Raw genomic sequence first — 20,016 nt, 5'->3', positions numbered from 1 at the left:
TATCTTATTACTAGCAAGAAAATGAACTTTAAGGTAAAAAGGATTATTAAAATTGGGAAAGGTCACTACATAATCTTAAGAGGAACATTTAACTAGGGGAATAACACTATTCCAAACTTGGATACCCTCACAAATTTTTCAAGACCTTTAAACTGTATCAGCAAAAATGAAGAATCTTCAAGAAATGGACAAATCCACAATCATAATGGGTATTTTAACATATTCTGTAATTGACTGATCAAGCAGCACAGTAATTAGTGAAACTATGGAAGGTTTGCCTGATGTTCAAAAAATATACAAAACTTTATATCTAACAATTAGGGAACACATGGTCTTTTCAGGTAAACATATGACATTTATAGAAATTAACCATGTAATAGATCACAAAGGAAATCTTAAATATGACAATAATAAATTCATATATATTTTGTTCTAAAAAAGAAGGCAAAATTAGAGCTCATTTACCAAAAGATAACAAAAAATCCTGTTTTTGAAAAATTAAAAGCCCATTTCCAAGTAATTCATGCCACTCAAAGCCCCCCACAATGAGTATTACGCTATTAGATTAAGAGTAGAAATGCTATGTATCAGAACTTCTGAAATACATCTAAAGCTGTTCTTAGAAATTCAGTTTTATTTAAAAAGATTAACTATTAACGAGCTAGATGTCCAACTCAAAAATTTAGAAAAGAATGTGAAAAACTCACAGAAAATAAAAGGAATGAAGAAATAAAGGAACAGCTTGAAAGAAACAGAAAAAATTAGAGGCTTGACAGAAGTTATTTATTGGAAGAGAATAATGAAACGAACAAATTGCTAGCAAATTGATCAAGGAGGAAAAAAAGTTAAAAATCAATAATAGCAATTTAAAAGAAAATATTACTACGACTAAAATAGAGATTAAAAAGTAAGGAAATTTTATGAGTAATGTGATGTCAAAAAATAAAAAAAAAAACATTTTCTGCAAACATTACCTTATCAAAAATGACAAGAAGAAATCAAACAACTAGGTATAACTAAAAATATTTTTAAAATATTACATCAGTATTTGCAAAGCCAATCACACTCACCTAGGAGGTAAAAATTTGAAGTGAATCTGTAAATTAGTGGAACTAATATGAACTCAATAATATTCCTATGGTTTGCCAAGAAAAACAGATATTCTAATTTTTGTAAATAAAAACAAAAATTATAAGGTTAATAGAAGTAAACCTAATAATGTATGTATGAAGCACTCCAAAGAAAATTACAAAATATTATTAAAGAACATAAAAGACAACAAAATAAGTGAAAAGATACAAATATTCATTCATGCAACTTCATTAATTGGAAGATTCGCTATCCAAAGATTGCAGTTCTCTCCAAATTAACTAACACATTCCATTCCATAATTATATGGGCCAGCAAAAGACCAAGAACAGAGAGGACAGACAGTAAGACGAAGGGGAAGATCAGGGGAAAGGAGAAAAAGAATGGTAGGTTAAAGAGCAAAGAGAAGGACGATCTCACCTTTCTAGATTTAAGTCTTACTGTAAAAGCATTGCCTTTAAGATTTTTAGTTTTTACTTAGGGAGAAGCAAACAGAAAAAAGGAATTGAGTGAAGAGCCTAGGAATGGACTCACAAGGATGCAGAGGAATTTGGCATATGATAGACTGCATTTCAAAGCAGTACGGAAACAAGTAGCTGACTATTCAATGAATAGCTTGGTCAACAGGGTTATCTATATAAAAAAATAAAATGAGATCCTCACTTCCTTTTACAAAAATGTAATGTAAAAAATGGAAAATGTAAAAAAATTAATTCCTAGTAAATTAAGATTTCAAAGTGTTACTTTTAAAAAGAAAATGAAACGGAATACCCTAATACACTAAGACAGGAAGAGGTTTCATTTTAAAGTATTTTACTCCTCTGACTGCCCTGACTGGTGTGGCTCAGTGGGTTGGGCATCATCCTGTAAAACCAAAAGGTTGTCAGTTTGATTTCCAGTCAGGGCACATGCCTGGGTTGTGGGCCAGGTCCCTAGTTGGGGGTATGTGAGAGGTAATTGATTGATGTTTATCTCACACATCAATGCTTCCCTCTCTTTCTCCTCCCTTCCCCCTCTCTTTAACAATAAATAAAGTCTTCTTAAAAAAACTAGAAAAAAATCAAAAGTTAGCAGAAGGAAAGAAATAATAAAGATTACAGCATAAATAAGTGAAACATAATAGAAAGATAGAAAAAATAACAAAACGAGAAGATTTTTTAAAAAATCAACAAAACTGACAAATTCAGAGAAGACTAAATAACTAAAACCAGAAACAAAAGAGAAGACATTATAAGACATCACTATGAGTAATTATACACCGACCAATTGGACAACCTAGAATGGTTAAATTCTTAGAAACATACAATCTATCAGACTGAATCATTAAGAATTTAAATATCTGAACAGACCCATAATTAGTAAGGAGATTAAATCAGTTATCAAAATCCTCCCCACAAAGAAAAGTCCAGGACCAGATGGATTGCTAGAAAATTCTACAACACATTTAAAGAAGTAACAGGACCAATCCTCTTCAAACTTTTCAAAAAATAAAATGCAGAGGAGAGAATACTTTGAAACTTATGAGGCCAGCATTACCCTGATACCAAAGCCAGGGAAAGATACTACAAGAAAATAAAATTACAGACCAATATTCCTGATGAAAAACCAATACAAAAATCCTCAACAAAATACTAGCAAACCCAGTTCAACAGAACATTAAAACAATTATATACTGTGAATAAGTGAAGTTTATTACTGGAATGCAAGGATAGTTCAAGATTCAAAAGTCAATCAACATAATACAATAACATTAACAGAATGAAGAACAACAACCACATGACCATCTTAACCAATCCAGAAAAAGTATTTGACAAAATCCAATACCTGTTCATAATAAAAACACTCAACAACAAAATAGGAAGAGAAGGAAACTACATAATAAAGACTATATATGAAAAGCCCACAGCAAACATCATATTCAATGATGGAAAAACTGAAGGCTTTTCCTTTAAGATCAGTAACAATGTAAGGATGCTCCCCCTCACCACTTCTACTCAACACAGCACTGGAAGTCTTAGCCAAAGTCAAGAAAAAGAAAGAAAAAGCTTCCAAATTGGGCTCTGACTCATGTGGCTCAGTTGGTTGGGTATTGCCCCATGAACCAACAGGTTGTCGGTTCTATTCCTGGTCAAGGCACATGCCTGGGTTGCAGATTTGGTCTCCTGAGGTGCATATGGAAGGCAACCAACCGATGTTTCTTTCTCAGATCAATGTTTCTCACCCTCCCCTTCTCCTTTTCCTCCCCTCTTTCTAAAACAAAAATATAATAAAATATTTAAAATCATCAAACTCCTTGAAACAGAAAATAGAATGGCTGTTGCCAGAGGCTAGTAAGTGAGAAAAATGGTGAGTTGTTGTTCACTGGGTACACAGTTTACCTTTGGAAGATGAAAAATTCTAGAGAACTGTTACATAATAATGTGAATATAATGAACACTATTGAACTATACACTTAAAAATGATTAAAATAGTAATTTTTATGTTATGTGTATTTTATCACAAAGATTTTAGGAAACGATTGATAAGACTTATTTACAGAGACCTAATAGGTTCTTTGGGAACACATGTAAATGAAAAGAATCATGAATATATTGTCACTAAGAGGCAGGAAGGGAGATAGAGGTAACTACAAGCGCTGACTTGGAGAGCTGAGTTATCTGATTCCTAATGCAAACATTCTCTTCATGGATTCTGAAGCTCCCCTAGGCATCTTAAGAAACATACGTTGTAACAGCAGAATCATTTTTTAAAAGATTTTATTTATTTATTTTGAGAGAGGGGAAGGGAGAAAGAGAGAGGGAGAGAAACATCAATGTGTGCTTGCCTCTGGCCCCCTGTTAAGAGACCTGGCCCACAATCCAGGCATGTACCCTGACTGGGAATTGAACTGGCAACCCTTTGGTTTGCAGGCTGGTGCTCAATCCACTGAGCCACACCAGCCAGGGCTGTAACAGCTGAATCTTGCACATGATGTCATTAACTGGGCATTTATCAGAGAAATTTACAACTGTAATTTACAACTTTCCTACAAGTAAGAATATTGTGGGAGAATAAGATTCTCATTCATATATTTTAATTTTGCTCATAGTAATTTGAACAGTACCTCTTACAAGTAGAAATCGATATTTACATAGTGCTTTACACTTTTGTGAGCATTAGCTTATTGTGTCCATGTGACAGTGTTATAAATTAGATATGACAGATATTATTTTACTGATGAAGAAACTAAGGCTGAGGCAGGTTAATGACCAAATGACTTGCCCAATGTCACATAGCCAGGAAGTGTCCAACCAAAAAAATCTCCCAACTTTCATATGTATTCTTTGCACTACACTAAAATGCCTCTCATATGTTCAAAAAATTATTTAATGAATCGCATTATCTAAACTGAGCAATTATTCTATTTTCTGGAAAGAGAAAATAGTCACAAATCCATAGACCTTTTCTTTTTAAGTACCTCTGCCATGGCAGTGAGTTATAATTAACTTAGCTACCTGTGTTTTAAATGTTGAGGATGCTATTTTTCTTCTAGTTTTATTTATCTACGTGCAGGTTCATTTTGGTTCACAGTCCGGCGCTCAGTCCACTGAGCCACACCAGCCAGGGCAAGGTTCGTTCTAATAACGTTGGGAAAATTTTCAAGCACTCAGTGTTAAATTATGAAAACAGAGAATGCACAGATCATATTTAAGTACACAGTAATTAATAATGCATAAAATATCACTTTGACATTATTTCTTTATATATAGGTAAGAACAGATGCCCTTAACGTCTTTAAAGTCTTCAGTTAGAATCACATATCCAATACCTAGCAGATTGTCTGACTCACAGTAAGAACTCAACAAATGTTTGCTGAGCTGTACTCTCAAAAACTCCTATGAAGGACATATACTATCCTGCAGATAGTTAGAAATGTCTTCTTTTATTCTCAGAATCTCAAGAGATTTTTCAAAGTCTGTGGCTGAGAAAAGAACACATCTGTAAAAGTATCAAATTTGTAGTGTTCCTTATCATATCAAATATTTTTAAGGTTTCTAAAGTAAATCAATTTTATCCTGTATACAATCTACCAATTTAGCAAACTGTAATCTAAAATAATTCATAATTAAATAAATAACTCAAATACTAGAAATAATTTATAACTAAATAAATAATGCATATTAAATAATTATATAACTATTTGATGACTACCTCTAGAATTCAGACTCGTTAGGGCAAGGAATTTACTATTATCATCACTATACTTCTAGGGTCTAGTATAATACTTGCCATACAGTAGCTACTTAATATTTGTTGAATTATTAAATTAATAAATATAGAAAGAGATGAGTATTATACCATGAGGAAGAACTTCAAGCATACATAAAAAATTACTTCTTAAAAATTAAATAGAATTATATTTCCCCAAGCAAATGAAGACAGAACTTATAATACATAAAATTGAGATACACTGAAAGAGAAGCAGATTTGGGGGAGGTGGGGAGATTAGCTCAGTTTTTTCAATATTGAACTTGAGGAGCCTCTGAGAAATTTTAGGTGGCAGTGCATTACTGGCACGTTTGGGTCTGGACCCCAGAAGAAAAGTCAGAGCTGACCATGTATTCGGGTATCACCAGCAAACGGGGACAGAATGCAGCATAAATGTGAAGCGTGCCTAGCACTGAGCTGTGAGGGACCAAGGACTGGTCTGCCAGGTAGAAGAGAAAAAGCCCACCAGAAACAGAGGGGGGGGGAGAGAGAGAGAGAGAGAGAGAGACAGAGACAGAGAGAGAGACAGACAGAAAGGAAAGCAAAGGTAGTGCAGTGTCACCGACGTCAGCTGAGAGGCACTTTCCAGCTCAACACTACTAGCTGGTCAAGGAAGATGCGGACTAAAAAGCATCTAAAAAATTGAAGTCAGTTGTGACCTTGGCAAGAACAGTTTTGGTCAATTGGTAGGGGGCGCAAGCCAAACTGGAGCAGAGTCAGAAGAGAGAGACATGTGGGTAAACAGCGCGAGTGTGGACACCAACACTGACAAAGGAGAACCACAGACACTGCAGCCAGGAGGGAAGACGGGATTCTGAGATCGTTCTTCTTCTTAGCTCTGTTTATCGGTCAATCCACCTATCCACTTGTCTCTCCATCAAAAAATTTTTAAGATAGGAGAGATTAAGCATGCTAAAATGGTGACAGAAATGGTCCAAGGGGAAGAGGCTGAAAAGGAGAGAGGCCAGTTAGAGAAAGAGATAGAGATATATAGTCTCTATAAACTGGAAACCAAGGAAGAAACTCCTTACACTGGAGTTTAAAGTGAAAATCAAGGAGGTCCAATAGGAATGGATAAACAAGGAACTCATTGCAAGGGGGATGACGTTTCAATGTGACTTGGGCTGAAAAGTGAAACCAAAAAGAAAGAATAGCTTATCACAACAGAAATTGTTTGGTTGGAATATTTTCAAGGTAGAGAGGGTCTGGGTAGGAAAACTAACTAAGCAGGAGCTGGGGGAAACTGGGAGGCAATGGAATATTAGACAAAGTTTTCAGGGACTCAGAAAAGCTTCTCAGGCTCTGGGAGTTCAACCTGAATCCTTGCGTGACAGTATGTTCTCTAGGACTAAGAGCTGGTTGGCCATCCTGAGGGTAAAAGAGGTGAATTGTAAGGCTTACTAACACATGCGACAACACATAACTGTATTATTAAATGCAGCCAGATTGTATTCAGTGAATAATAAGGGAATCTGTAAGTTACTTCTCCACTCCGAATCAAATCCCAATATTTCATTTTTGCACCTAAACAACTAAGTGCTCAAAAATCACTGCTTCTGATGAGAAAGCCCTTCCTTCCCTTGAGGAGCAGCTGTTGACAAAAGCAGCAGAAAACACAAGTTTCCAGTGAGGAGTAGCCTGGCTGATCTAGTCACCCAGCGCATCTGACTGATTTGTATTAAAACCCAACCATCTAATCCATGTCTGATTTTTGTTTGTTTATTTTTGTTTTGGTTTCTAACATTTTGCTGTTCCTCAGGCCAGCATCTTGCCAAGTGATCAGACACACGTGCCCACAAGTATAGGATTTACTAAGTGACTCTTTTCATTGTTGTGTTACCAGAACCTAGCCTAATGTCTGATGCTTAGAAGGCCCTCGCCAAATACTGACGGAGTGAATGAGCAAATGTATGAATGGTTCCATGGACAGGGAAAGGGGGCACACATCTTCCCATGCAGGGTCCTGTACCTGCTGAGGACCCTTTGCAGTCTGCTGAAGTGACAGACCACTTCTCAGAATAGTGTTTTTAAAAATATAGTATGACTGAAGAAACTAAGTCTATCAAATATCAAAGTACAGACAGAGGAAACGGATTCTACTAAAATCAAAATATAAAAAGAAATGGTGACATCATCATTAGCCATAGGTGGGCTTATCTTAAACATCCCGCTGGAAGGATGTTTTTTATACATCCTTCCAAACAAACCTCCTGCACCTTTACTTTGAGGGGTACGTGGGGCTCCCAATTCCTGAGCCTCTGGGGTGGTCAGAGGTGCAAAGTAGCCTGCTTTGGGCTTCTCACATTATTGGTTTAGGATTTAACTGTGATCAAGGAAGCTAGTTTAAGCTAAAAACCAAGGAGGTAGAATAGGAGTTGGCAAAAAAGAAACTCATTCCAAGAAAGATGATATTTAAATACAAGTGAATGCTAGTTACAAATAGAATTTCTGCTACTTGTCTTCCAGAATGGTTGGTATTTTCTTCTTTCCCTTTTGAGTGCATGTCTATTCTACTCTTTGTTACTTGTAGTGGGGTTTGTTACTTGTTTAGTGAGGAAGCAACTGTTAACATATTTAATTAGTCACATTTTACTGAAGTTGCCACTAACACTTTTGCAAAGGAGAAAAAGTATTAAAAATCAAACTTCCAAGTAAATTTCTCAAAAATTCATCTAGTGTATTTTATAACTATCATTTTTGCCTAAGATTATTATAACCACAGCTTCATGAAGGCAGACATTTTCTATTTTATTCATCATCATTATCTAGTACCTAGCATAGTAAGTGGTCAACAAATGTTTATTAAGTAAGTAAACTGAATGAAAATAGATATGATTAAAAATAGAGATCTTTAGTTGTTATAGCTTCAGCAATTATCGAATTCACCTAGAACTGCTTCGGCATATTCCAAAAAGCTAACAATCAGAAACAGAAACACCTAATTTGGAACCCCAGAATGGTATGTTTTATCCAAAGTCCTTTACTACAAAAATTTTACTGTGATTCTGTATTCTATACCAATAATTTCTCAGATGGAAATGAACTGGCATTCATATTTACTTAGTTATGTTGAATAACCAGTAAGTGTACAAACATAATTTTTATTACAACTGCTACATAAATAGTATTTAATTACAACAGATGTACAATTTTAAATGTCATTAAATGCATCTGTAATATTAAACAAGTTCTAATGAATACTAAAAATGCAAAGCCCTCCATATTAAAAATCGGCACACTAGCAGATTTTAGTTCATATAAGCAAAACAAAACAATAAGATTATTAAAGAACTAAGTCTAGTAGATTCTTATCATTCTTGTCTAATGAAGTCAAAGGACCATCACAACATGACATATCTTACTTCATAGACATAATATAAACTGTATGTACTTTCATTTCTAATTTTCTATTGGCTACCACCTAAGCCATAATTCTAAAGGCCCCCATAGGTTATTTAAAATTTTCAGTTACATTTTATGGGGAACTAGCATAAAACTAAATGTATAGTTTTATTTTGTTTTAAACTGGAGAATTCTGATATATTTATAAAAGGTTTACTGCAATTCTAACAGGATAGTTCCATGGTGATTTTAAACTAAAAATCTTTTAGTCATTCACGCCAAATGTTCCTCTAGGCAAATCTGCACACAAATCCATAATCCATATGGTACTATATCATTAAATGCTTATTCTATAGTTAATTTTTCATCATTGTTTATATTCTGGTATTACTCACTTTAGATTAAAATATAATACTCACTTCATCAGCCACAAACTCCTTACTCAGACCAAAATCTGTCAGCACCACATGGCCATTAGAATCAAGCAGAATATTCTCAAGCTTAATGTCACGGTATATAATCCCCAACTGTAAAAACAAATAAATATGCATTGAAAAAAAGCAATTTCCAAAAGTTGTTCATATCTACCTTAAAAACAAACCCCAAAGAGGCGGTCTCCTGATCGGCAGGCTGCCCTGGGTCTCGGTCACCCAACAGGGCAAATGCCACCTCCTCCGCCTCCGGGCTCCCCTGCTGGGTGCCCCGCACCCCTCCAACCAGGCCCTCCTTCTCCGTGCAGGGAGGGCCCGCTGGGCCTGCTTCCGCAGGGCCTTCCCAACGCTGCCACTGCTCCCGTCTCCGTCCTCCTTCACAGACGCCACCCCCGCTCCAGAGGATCTTCAGGCGTCCTTGGCCAGTTCCCGTCCCCGCTGCCCTAAGGGCTCAGCGTCTTTCCGGACTAACCAGGTCCCACAGCGGTCCTTTCTCTGTTTTCATTCCCACAGCAGTTCCAAATAAACTCCCATTTTTGTCTCTTCCTGGGAAACTTGGTGTTAATGAAACTGGCTTTGGGTGATCCTTCTTTGTATTTATCTTTTCAGGGAAGTGAGATTAAGAGGAATTTGGCTGCCCTCTGACTTGCTAGATAACTTTCACTCCTCATCAATTACATTTATATCCAGTAGTCATCATGTTCTCGCTTTTGTTTCTGATTACCCTGTTTTAATAACAATGAATGTGCATGGATTTTCCTTTAAAATAAACACAATTAAAGTTTTCACACAAATTAAAAACTGAATTTACTAAGCTTTCCTGTCAGAGCTTTGTATTGTGTTAGTCTTTGCTTTAGAATTTGTGGTAGTTGCTATGTCATAAAAAACTACATCAAATACCTCTCACCATAAAATGCAAAGATCTTTTCAGCCTATTCTGGGCCCAACTTGACTCATGCATAAGCCGCCCTGACTAGTTTCTACCCCACAACAATAGCCGTAAGCGTGAAGCTTGCCAGCTCGCCTGCGGTTCCACCCGAGGCAGCACGGGTGTCCGCTCCCTCCCCTCAGTTCAGCTGCCTCTCTGCTCCGTCCTCTTCCTCTTTCCTCCAGGGCATTGCGGCCCTGCCCCGGGAGCCTCTTCTCTTTCCCTCCTGCTCTTACATATTTTTCAATCATTCCCCTTAAGAGTCCTATGCTGAACCCCCATCTCCGCCCACCTGCCGAATCTCATTCCTGTTCTGGGCTGCATCCCCCCTTTTCTTGATCCCTCACTTTGTTCCTTTTATCTTCTCATCATTTTTCCTCTACCACCCATCGCTCCATCTTGCCATTCCTGGCTCCTTCTTCCTGCCTTTTCTTTTATTTCTCTCCATTCTTTTCTACGCTCCACAATCAGCACTGTAATCTGTTTATCTGCAATCTAGTGTCGGATCTGAATACGCAACAAAGAAGAATCGTGGCTTTATTATGTACCTGCCTCATCCCAACTTAGTGACTCAAGCCATGGTGGTCTCCTTAGAGTCTCACAAGTTTTGTTAAAAATTACTCTATGGTTCCTATTTCTGAGGCACAAACCTCATCCACATAATGACTATTTGCTTCTACAATAATGCTTCCTCATTGAGTTAAAAAAGTTTTTTGGGTAAAAGTCTCTTGGATCAAGATTATCTGAAACAATATTTCATTTATACTGATTTTTAGAGTTCAAACAGCATCACAGACTTGAATTTCATGTAAAGTTTTTAGTAACTGAGTTCATGCTACATGGAGGCCACGGAGGAGAGGGGGAGGGAGTAAGAGAGGGGTCTCAGGGACGAAACAAATGGAACAGAAAGCCAGAGAGGGAGCGTGACGTAGCTGGGAAGCACAGATGTTTCTTTCAAAATAATTCGTATTCTTCTGTCTACTCAGGAAATACACCTTGAAGATGTAAAGGCAGTCTGCAATGGAGTAAGTCACAATTAAGGAAATATGTATTAGAACTTCTGATTTCATCTTAAAGGTCATTTTAAGAATGAAAAATTTATTGTAATAACTGTTTGGTGCCAGTGGGGTACTGGAAACATCAGGGCGAACACTTTTTAAAGTATATGGCTGTCTAATCATTATGCTATACAACTGAAACAAATTCAAAATGATATTGAAGCATGACACATTTTATTCTAATGATACTCTGTAATAAGCGTCAGGGTTCTTCATGGAAAATAAATTAAAAATTGCTCAGGCTCTACATTTGAAATCTGCACCACGGGAACGACTAAAGAAAAGTCGATTTTTTAAGAAAGAAAACTATGCAATTGAGAAACCTGATTAATGGCCTACACAGCCGCTTTCAGGGCCCCCACAAGGACAGCGACGTGTAAAAGCACTCGCTCTCTAGCTCGCCAGGGCTCCAGTCGCAGAGTTTTCCACAGAAGAGCGGCGGGGCGGGGCCTTACCTTGTGGAGGTGCTCCAGGGCCAGCACGATCTCCCCGGCGTAGACCCGCACCTCGGGCTCCGCGAAGCGCTCTCTCTGAGAAAGGTGAGTAAAAAGCTCTCCGCCATTTATATAATCTAAAAATGAAATATATTTTTTCTTTCTTTGACTTGTGCTCAACAACTACAGGAAGTATGTCCTTTTAATCACTTTGGATTAACCATGAGGCACTGATTCTAATATATGACTTGCGGTACAATTCTTAGTATACAGTTTCGTATGGAATAGATTACTGAATTCATATAGTCACGCAGCTTTGTAAGATAATGACTGCTCTGAACTGCAATCAAATAAATATGCATAGAGCATTGCCATTAAAACTGTTACATGAATTCTGCAAAAACAGTTCCCAAAACACAGCGGGTCAGAACCCTCTGCTGCCGCCACCTGGCGTTTAACCTGCGGGGGAGTGCCGCAGCGCCTGCGCCTCGACGGCTGAAATAAAAAATGAACAGAACAGAACAAGACGCAAAGGAAAATCCCATCTTTCCTTTTTAACAGTCACTTTCTAAGCAGATGCTCTATTTTCCAGAATTTTCTAGGTACCCTTCCAAAAATGTGTATTAGGTATATGTAGCAGGAAAGCCGTCCTATTGCTCCTCAGAGCCCAAAAGTAAAAGTAGCACAACACGGCCGAATCAAAACACCTGAACCTCAAAGCCTTCCATTTTCCTTTCAGTGGGCCCCATATATCGCAAGAGGAAGGATGAAACAAAAGACAAAAGGCTACAGTGAGAAATAAATAAGGAAACTGAATAATAATACAAAATACAACACCATGTTTTTTATAACTGGCTCTAATAAGACATTTATTGGTAAACTAATAACAGGTTCATCAGAAACTAACCATTGCCACCTTAATACACAATAATGTGTACCTAGAAAATAGTCACAGATATAGTTTAAAGCTTTTCTCCTAAAAAAAAAAAATTTGAAAAGCATGTATCACGAGTATACCCATTTGTTGAATTTACCACAATTTGATAAAAGAACAAAGAAAACCTTCATGAACTCACAAATTTTTATCTTTTTAACTTTAAATTCCAAAAAGCAGATACAGCAGCAATGGCCAGTTGTTTTGCAAAGTATTTTACAAAGCATTGCCCTTCTAAGGCTTCTGCATTTTGCCAAGGGGTTTTAATTATGTCTTAACACAAAGCTAATTATTAAAAATGTATAAAGGAACATAGCATTCCTGTAAACAAACAAGAAATTTTTTTCTACCTTTAAGTATTTACTTAAATCTAATATGATATTTATGCATAAATGTTAGTAGTTACTTTTGATTCTGGGAATATGGTTCTTACTCCTAAAACAAGGCTCTCCTAGAATTTTAATGAAAATCTGGTGGCGTTTATGTACCAAGTCGCTGTCCTTTGGGAGGAAATGGACTCCCACCCCTGTCCCCTGAGGCAGAAGCTGGTACTATCTTGACTCGGCTCCTCCCGCTGGCTGCTTAGACCCTTGCCCTGTGCACCTCTGTTCAGCAGTCAGTCAGCGCACACAGGTTTCTGAACTACCCCGCCTGCGGGTGCCTCCTTCCAGAGTCCCCCTCCCCAAAATTTGCAGCCACTGTGAGCAACTCAAACTTCTGACTCCTCAGCCTTTTAAGACTATCATTTCTGGACTACATTTTCACCTGTTATTTTGCAAATCCTTGGAAAAAAATATTTTCAGTAGTTAAGAACACAGTCTTTGATGTCAGAATGTGCAAAATTCTAGATATTTATAACCTATCAGTTGTGTGACTTTGAGCAAGCTGCTGAACCTCATTACATCTAAAACCATATTTACAAAAAAAAATATTTTCCTAGGGTTTGTTCATTTCATTCAACAGATATTTAAGTGCTTATTATATATTAGTCACTCCTCTAGGTACAATACACATAGCACTGAACAAAGCAGACAATAATCTCCGTCCTAGTATAACCTGAATTCCAGTGGGAAGAGAGAAACATAAATAAATTTATTAATATGTTGGAAGATGATGTTTACTACCAAATAACAAAATTCCAAAAAGCCCCAGCACAGATAAAGGCAGGCGAGGGGTGCGGGGGGAGAAGTGAGGACGGTGTTTTAATAAGGGTGGTCAGTGCAGACTCCGCCTAGGCGGTTTTCGAGCAAAGACTTTTAAGAAGGTAATGACACAAGCGAAGAGACTAGAGGGGAGACTGTTCCTGGCAGAAGTGAAAGCAAGTGCGAAGGCCCTGGGGCAGGAGAGGGCCTGGAAGCCTTGAGACTCAGGCAGGAGGTGAGCGTGGCTAGAACAAGACGAGGGAAGAGGAGGAGGAGAGCCCAGGTCACAGAAGGGAGTGGGTAAGGGCACTGGGCAGCCCGGATGGGTCCTTGCAGACCGCTGCTGGGGCTGCCCTGTCTATCACGCACTGCATGACGTACTGTGATCCAAGTGAACTGTGGCCCCCAGCGCTGGGCAGCACAGAGCTTCTGCCATTGTGAGGATTTCAACTTTTCCTCCGAATGAAATGGGAGTCCTTTGGAGGCTTCTGAAAAGGGCAGTAGTACAAGACTTGCATTCGCATAGGACCGATGACTCTGACCGCCCTGATGAGCACAGTGAGGGTGGAAATCAGGAGCCCCGAGCAGTACACAAGGTGAGAGAGGATGGCGACAGCAGTGGCCGCTCATAAGGACCCAGGGCTGCCTGCGCCCCTGAAGAGAAGGAGCAGGGGTCGCCTGCAGTGGGGAAGGCGGCAAAAGAGGGGGCTGGAAGAGGCGATCCAGGGTTCACTTGTGGTTACGAGGAATACATAGTGCCTGACAAGTAATGAAAGCTCAGTAAGTGGTAGTTATCACCATCTTGAATTCTATACCCTAAGACTCTTAAGAGGTTCAAGAGAGCCCTGCCAGAACCTTTTCAAAGGAAGAGGAAGACAGATTTTTTTTTTTATGGCGAGTTTCAGAGCATTTAAAAGGTTTCATGAACCACCCTGAAGGTGCTCCATGTAAATTCTTTGTAATTGTGTGCACTTTTTCCAAGTATGTGTAAACGAACGTGCATTCTTTTGAGAAGAGAGGGTCCATAGCTTTTATCTGACTTCCCCTAAAAAGTTTAAGAAACACCGCCCTAAATATGGCAGTATAAGTCTCAATGGAAAAGTTCCTTTCAAATTTATTTACAAACAAACTGGTGAGTGCGGACTGGCAGCACAGGGGAAGCATCTGAGAGTAAGTTCCCGCCCCAGCTCGCCAGCACCGTGAACTTGACCGTCACAGCAGACACACCGGCACCAGCTTCTCCTGGGCATTTAGCTCTCAGCTCCCAGACTCCCACCCCGGCTTGGCATAACTGTCCTGGAGCTTATTTGTACTTTGTACTGGATTGATGACTGATGATGTTCAGAAGTTTAAAAGTGAAATGGAGCAAGGGGTTTTATTTTCAACAAGACTTCTGAGTGCAGAGGATAGGGTGGAATTGCTTTTCTGGTGTCTTCACACCTCTGTGTTTGTCTAGACATCTAGTGACTCTGTTAGGGGAAGGCTAAGGGCTTGTCCAAGAAATGGAAAACAACTTGGCAGTAGAAGAACAATTAAAACAACAAAATTTAGAAAGGACTGTAGGGATATTATTGCATTTGAGTTGAATTATAAAATTTTTATTCCCCTGAAAGAGAACACAGGAATGAGGAATGCCTGCGGCTCTGGGTGAGAGTCGGCAGCAGCATCCACATGGCGAGGGGCATCCTGAGAACCCAGATGCTTAGTGACATCCGAGTGCAAGGGTTCTCAGCTTTGCAGCTCCAAGTGTCTCCCCGCCGCCACCCTTACCCAACAGGGCACAAACTACACTTTTTTCTTCATAGAAAAGACTTACTGAATAGTATACATTGAATAAAGCGCCTGAGTGGAAAATAATACTAGAATTACATGAGGTCCACTCTGCCCGGCAGGCTCTTACCTATGCCAACTTTTCTACCTTGAATAACTTCCCTATCAAAATTACGGATTCATTAGATTTCTAGAAACTACCTTTCTCAGGTCTTTGCCAATTTTTCCCCTAAGAAATTGCAACATGTGAAGTTTTTTGTGCTTGTTTTGGAAGCCAGTGCTGACTGCTTTTATTCTTTAGGATAGGAAAGTTGTCAGAAACAGCATAGGAGTGTCCAGTTTTTATTGCTATTCCTAAGGCTTTTTGCCTCTGTGGACATTACCAGGAAAATGAACTAAGTGCACTCCTGGTCACCGCCTGAATGGAAACAGTATCTTAACCCCATTTTAGTCACCTAGTGGGAAAGGGCCCTGCCAGATAGAACTTAAGGGATGTAAAACCAGGTTCGGACTGTCCTCCTTTAAACACAGCTCACTGCTTTTGAGACTAGACAAAGAAGTAATAGAAGTAATAACACCTAGAGATATTGGGTACTTTCTAGGTGCCTGTTCTATTTAGATATAATTATGAATTTGATCTTTGTACACAATGCTCTGTGGTAGGCACTGCAATAGTATCATCTCCAAGAGAGGATAATCTCTAGCGAACAATGAAACTCAGAGAGGTTAAATAAAGTACCCAGAGCTGCGTATCCTGTCAGCGGGATAATGAGGAGTATGAACAAGGGCAGTCTGACTACAAAGAGAAGGCGTTTTCTGGGCACTAGAATGGCCCTTTCCCCTCTCCACGTGGTGTTACTGTCACTTGGCGCAGCCTCATCAGGCAGTTGGTCTTGCTAACTGCTGTCAGAAAAACTGTCTTAGATCAACTATCCTGTCTCTCAAATATTTAAATGGCTTAGAGCCAATAATTCTAGATATTTGGCCATGCAATGTCACTATCTTCCACACTTTTCACAGTTAAGTTTCAGCGGCCTCATCAGAACGTTACTGTACTTACTCAAAAGCAGACATTCAGGGCGGGCGGGGGGCGGCTATACTGAGGTTTTTTTTTCCATGGCCACAATAAATGCTTCGATCTTTTTTTGAGAATGTGCCAGGCTAAAATGATCACTGACACACTTATGGCACAGAATTTAAGAGCGAGCTGATGTGTCAGAGGAGTGTGCCCAGGCTGGTCTCTCATTCAAGCGCTGGGCCTCGCCTCCAGGAGTATCTGCAACGTTTCCTAAGAGGTTCGCACCTTCACCCGCCTGCCTGTTAGGCTGAGGTGTCTGAATTGGACAACACGGAAGAGCTACACTCTGAATTCTTGCCGTAGATGAGAACCTCAAATTGTCCGCAGTCCAAATCTCACCAAACGTCCAGTTTTGGATATTCTGGAATGGCTTGCACAAAGTCAGCAGGAGAAAGCTATGAACTCCAACAACACTGTTCTGGAAAAATTATACTCTAATCTTGTTTCACAGGCTCACATAATAAGGAACAGTGGCATGAAACCCAGCATTGGCCCAGGAGAGCGGGTGGGAACTGTCCATTATACCTGGGCCCTGCTGAAGAAGTTTTTCCCAGGTCACAATGCCTTATTCTTAGGTTTTAAAAAAATGTATCTTGATACAATTTCAAACTTAGAAAAAATATTTGCAAAAACAGTACAAGAAATCTCCATATTCCCATCATGAAAATTCACTAATTGTTTATATTTTGCTTCACTTGCGTTTGTATTGTTTTTATACACGCGCATGTTTTTCCTGAGCCAGTTGAGAATAAGTTGGCAACAGCACATTCCTGTCCCTAAACCCTCCAGTGTGCATCTCCTCAGAAAGGGAGCAACCTTTCATAAAACCAGAACATAACCACCAATATCAAAACCTGTAAATATGATAAAAATACTATGATCTAAAAAATACAATAATAATATCTAATTCTTACCCCCAACTCAGATTTTGTCATTGCCCCAATTAATGCTCTTCATAGCTACTTTTTTTCCCAGCCAAGGACTGAGTTTATGTCACCCTGGCTATCAGAGCTCTTTAGTCTGGAACCCCCAGTCTTTCTTGATCTTGACATCTTTGAAGAGACATATTTTGAGAACCAACCTCCACTTCAGATTTTATCTAATGTTGTCTCATGATTAGATGCAGGTTTTGTATTCTGGGAAGGAAGATCAATGAAATATGGTACCTGTCTTAGGACATAGCAGGAAGCACGTGATGTTAATATTTCCAGTATTGGTGTTAATTTTCATCATGTCATTAACGTGGCGTCATTACAGTGGTGTTTGCCAGGTTTCTCCAGCATAAAGTTACTATGTTTCCCTTTGTAATTAACTGGTAAATTGTGGGGAGATGAAGTGAGACTATGTGAAAATATCCTGCTCCTCTTCAAACTAGCACCGGTCCGCTTTACGACCCGTGGCGACCTCTAACCGCACCACTCCGTCTCTGTGTTGGCTGGCACTCTCCCATCGGAAGGGCTTTCCCTTCACCTCATTTATTGTACTTTCTTACTTCCTGTCACAAGATGTTTCTGTTTCATCTTGTACTTTTCTAGGCTTCATTTTAATATAGCCACCACTATGGGTCACCATGGGCCAGGGGTGGTACTAAACACTTCACATGTGTCAAAATTTTTGACAGAGACCTTAACCAGACAGGACTAGGGAGGGCCTGTGGGAGGAGCTCTCGCAGCCTGAGTGGGTGGCGGAAGCCCTCCTGGGAGAGCTCTGTGGTTAGGGCAGAGCTGGGCGGTTACAGCAGCCCCTCCTCACTTCTTCCCCTAGGAAGAGAACGCCCTTTCTCGCCCTTCTGCTCTGCCTGCTTGCCCTTGGCTTGCCCTGGCTGCACACACAAGGCACTGCAATCCTTTCTTTTCCCCCAGTAAATCCTTTCCCCCCAGAGAATATCTAGTGGACTTTTTGTTTACAGGCAACACATTCATCATCCCATTTAAGCCAAACAACTCCAGGCAGATGGGAAAGCAAAGGGTCAGAGAGAGTAAGTGACTAGTCTATTAGGAAACGCTGAAACCCAGAGGTGAACTCAGGCTCGTATGGAAGTACACAGCAGGGAAAGAAAAATGCAGGCTCGCAGAGTGAGTGGATTCCTCAGCGGGCTGGAGCACAGGCCTCAGGGCCCAGCAGTGAGAGACCCCGTGAAAACGGCTGAGGCTGGAGTCAGGTCACTTCCAAAGCCTGACTCCGGGGGTCAGACTCCAACCTCTTCCAGTGAAATGGGAGTCAATGGGAGACTGTAAGCAGTGCAGTGAGCCAGTCATGGCCACGTGCTAAGAAAGCTAATTAAATTACAATATAGAATTGGAAAGGATCAAAAGAGGCCAAAAACTGAACATCACAACCATCTAATTTTCTAATGTATCAGCTGTTCCTGATACACCAAAGAGGCCGATATGCATGGGACGAGCTGTGTGGAGAAATGAAGTCATGTGGTTCCTCCAAACACCAGCTACGAGGTCCTGGTACCTCTCTTGAGTCCCTGGGCTTAGGACACCTCATTTGTAAAACCAAAATGATAATCCATACCTTCCCTGAAAAGGCTAAAAAATAACCTTTTTAAAAATAACCTTTTAAAAAAATAACTATAGAAAATGCCAAGAGTAATGCCTGATAACAAACAAGTACTACAAAAGCTAAATATTACAATAAAAAATAATTGCCACCTTCATCTCAAACTCTGCTGTGACTCTGGACATAGGAGACTAGGATTTTCTGGTCCATAGACAACCTTACTTTATATTGACATTTTCATTCTTATGATAATTAGAACAATAATAAAACCAGCAAGAAAATAATGCCACACGAAGCACCTTTGTATGTACATTTTGTCTACTTCGGCAGGTATAGATTAGGAGGACCGATTCCTAAAACTGGATTGCTGAGTTGCAACATACATATCAGATCTTGAAAATTGCTGCGAATTTGTTAATAACTATTTTCCTCTAAAAACCTATAGCCATTTATTTACACCAACAGCGAATGAATGCCTTTTAAAAAATGTTTTCACCAACTTGTTATCATCGTTATCTTTAATTTTTACTAATCTACTAGGTATTTCCAAGACACAGACATTTTGAAGGTACGAAAGAAAGAAGAGAAAAAGAAAATCTGAGTTTGTAGCAGTTGGACTTGATATATTTTCAGTGGAAGTAAAAACTTATTCTGTTCATAACTGACGAACAGAAGGGGACCATCAAGAGTCCACCTTCATGACAATTACAAAGAAACAAGTAAATAAATCTGATATGTTCTCAGATGCTGTGAGGCACATTTCATCAATGGGACTCTTCCCCCCAAACTTATCAATTTATAATTATGTGAGATTTACTTACAACCCATAAAACCTAATATCTTACTATGACGCTTATATAGACTACTGGTTTCTTGATTAAACTAAAAGAAACATTTTTGTTACATGAAAATGATTGTATCTGTTCTTTTGTGTTTTGCTAAATGACCTTCTTTTGACACAGAATGGCTCATATTCTATATTTATAAAATATGAACAGAAATAATTTCAACTCCCACATAAGATTGTCATGAGGATTAAATGAGCTATTAAAGG

General features: G+C 39.1%; 1 protein-coding gene across 2 annotated transcripts in view; it reads right to left on the bottom strand.

The window, feature by feature from the left end:
• RPS6KA5 (ribosomal protein S6 kinase A5) overlaps nucleotides 1–20,016 on the bottom strand; it is a 123,611-nt gene that overhangs the window by 41,813 nt on the left and 61,782 nt on the right. Inside the window, exons 4-5 of one of the 2 annotated variants that reach the window (XM_054567148.1) lie at nucleotides 11,552–11,667; nucleotides 9,099–9,206 (exon numbers count right to left, since the gene is read on the bottom strand). The exons of the other annotated variant lie outside the window; for it this stretch is intronic. Coding sequence (XP_054423123.1) covers nucleotides 9,099–9,206; nucleotides 11,552–11,667 — 224 coding nt within the window. The remainder of the gene's footprint in view (nucleotides 1–9,098; nucleotides 9,207–11,551; nucleotides 11,668–20,016) is intronic. 2 annotated transcript variants of the gene reach the window in all.

Source organism: Pteronotus mesoamericanus, unplaced genomic scaffold, assembly GCF_021234165.1.
Source record: "Pteronotus mesoamericanus isolate MK-2021 breed Mesoamerican mustached bat unplaced genomic scaffold, CSHL_Meso_final contig_182, whole genome shotgun sequence".
Lineage (NCBI taxonomy): Eukaryota > Metazoa > Chordata > Mammalia > Chiroptera > Mormoopidae > Pteronotus > Pteronotus mesoamericanus.
This window is presented reverse-complemented; position numbering and strand designations above follow the sequence as displayed.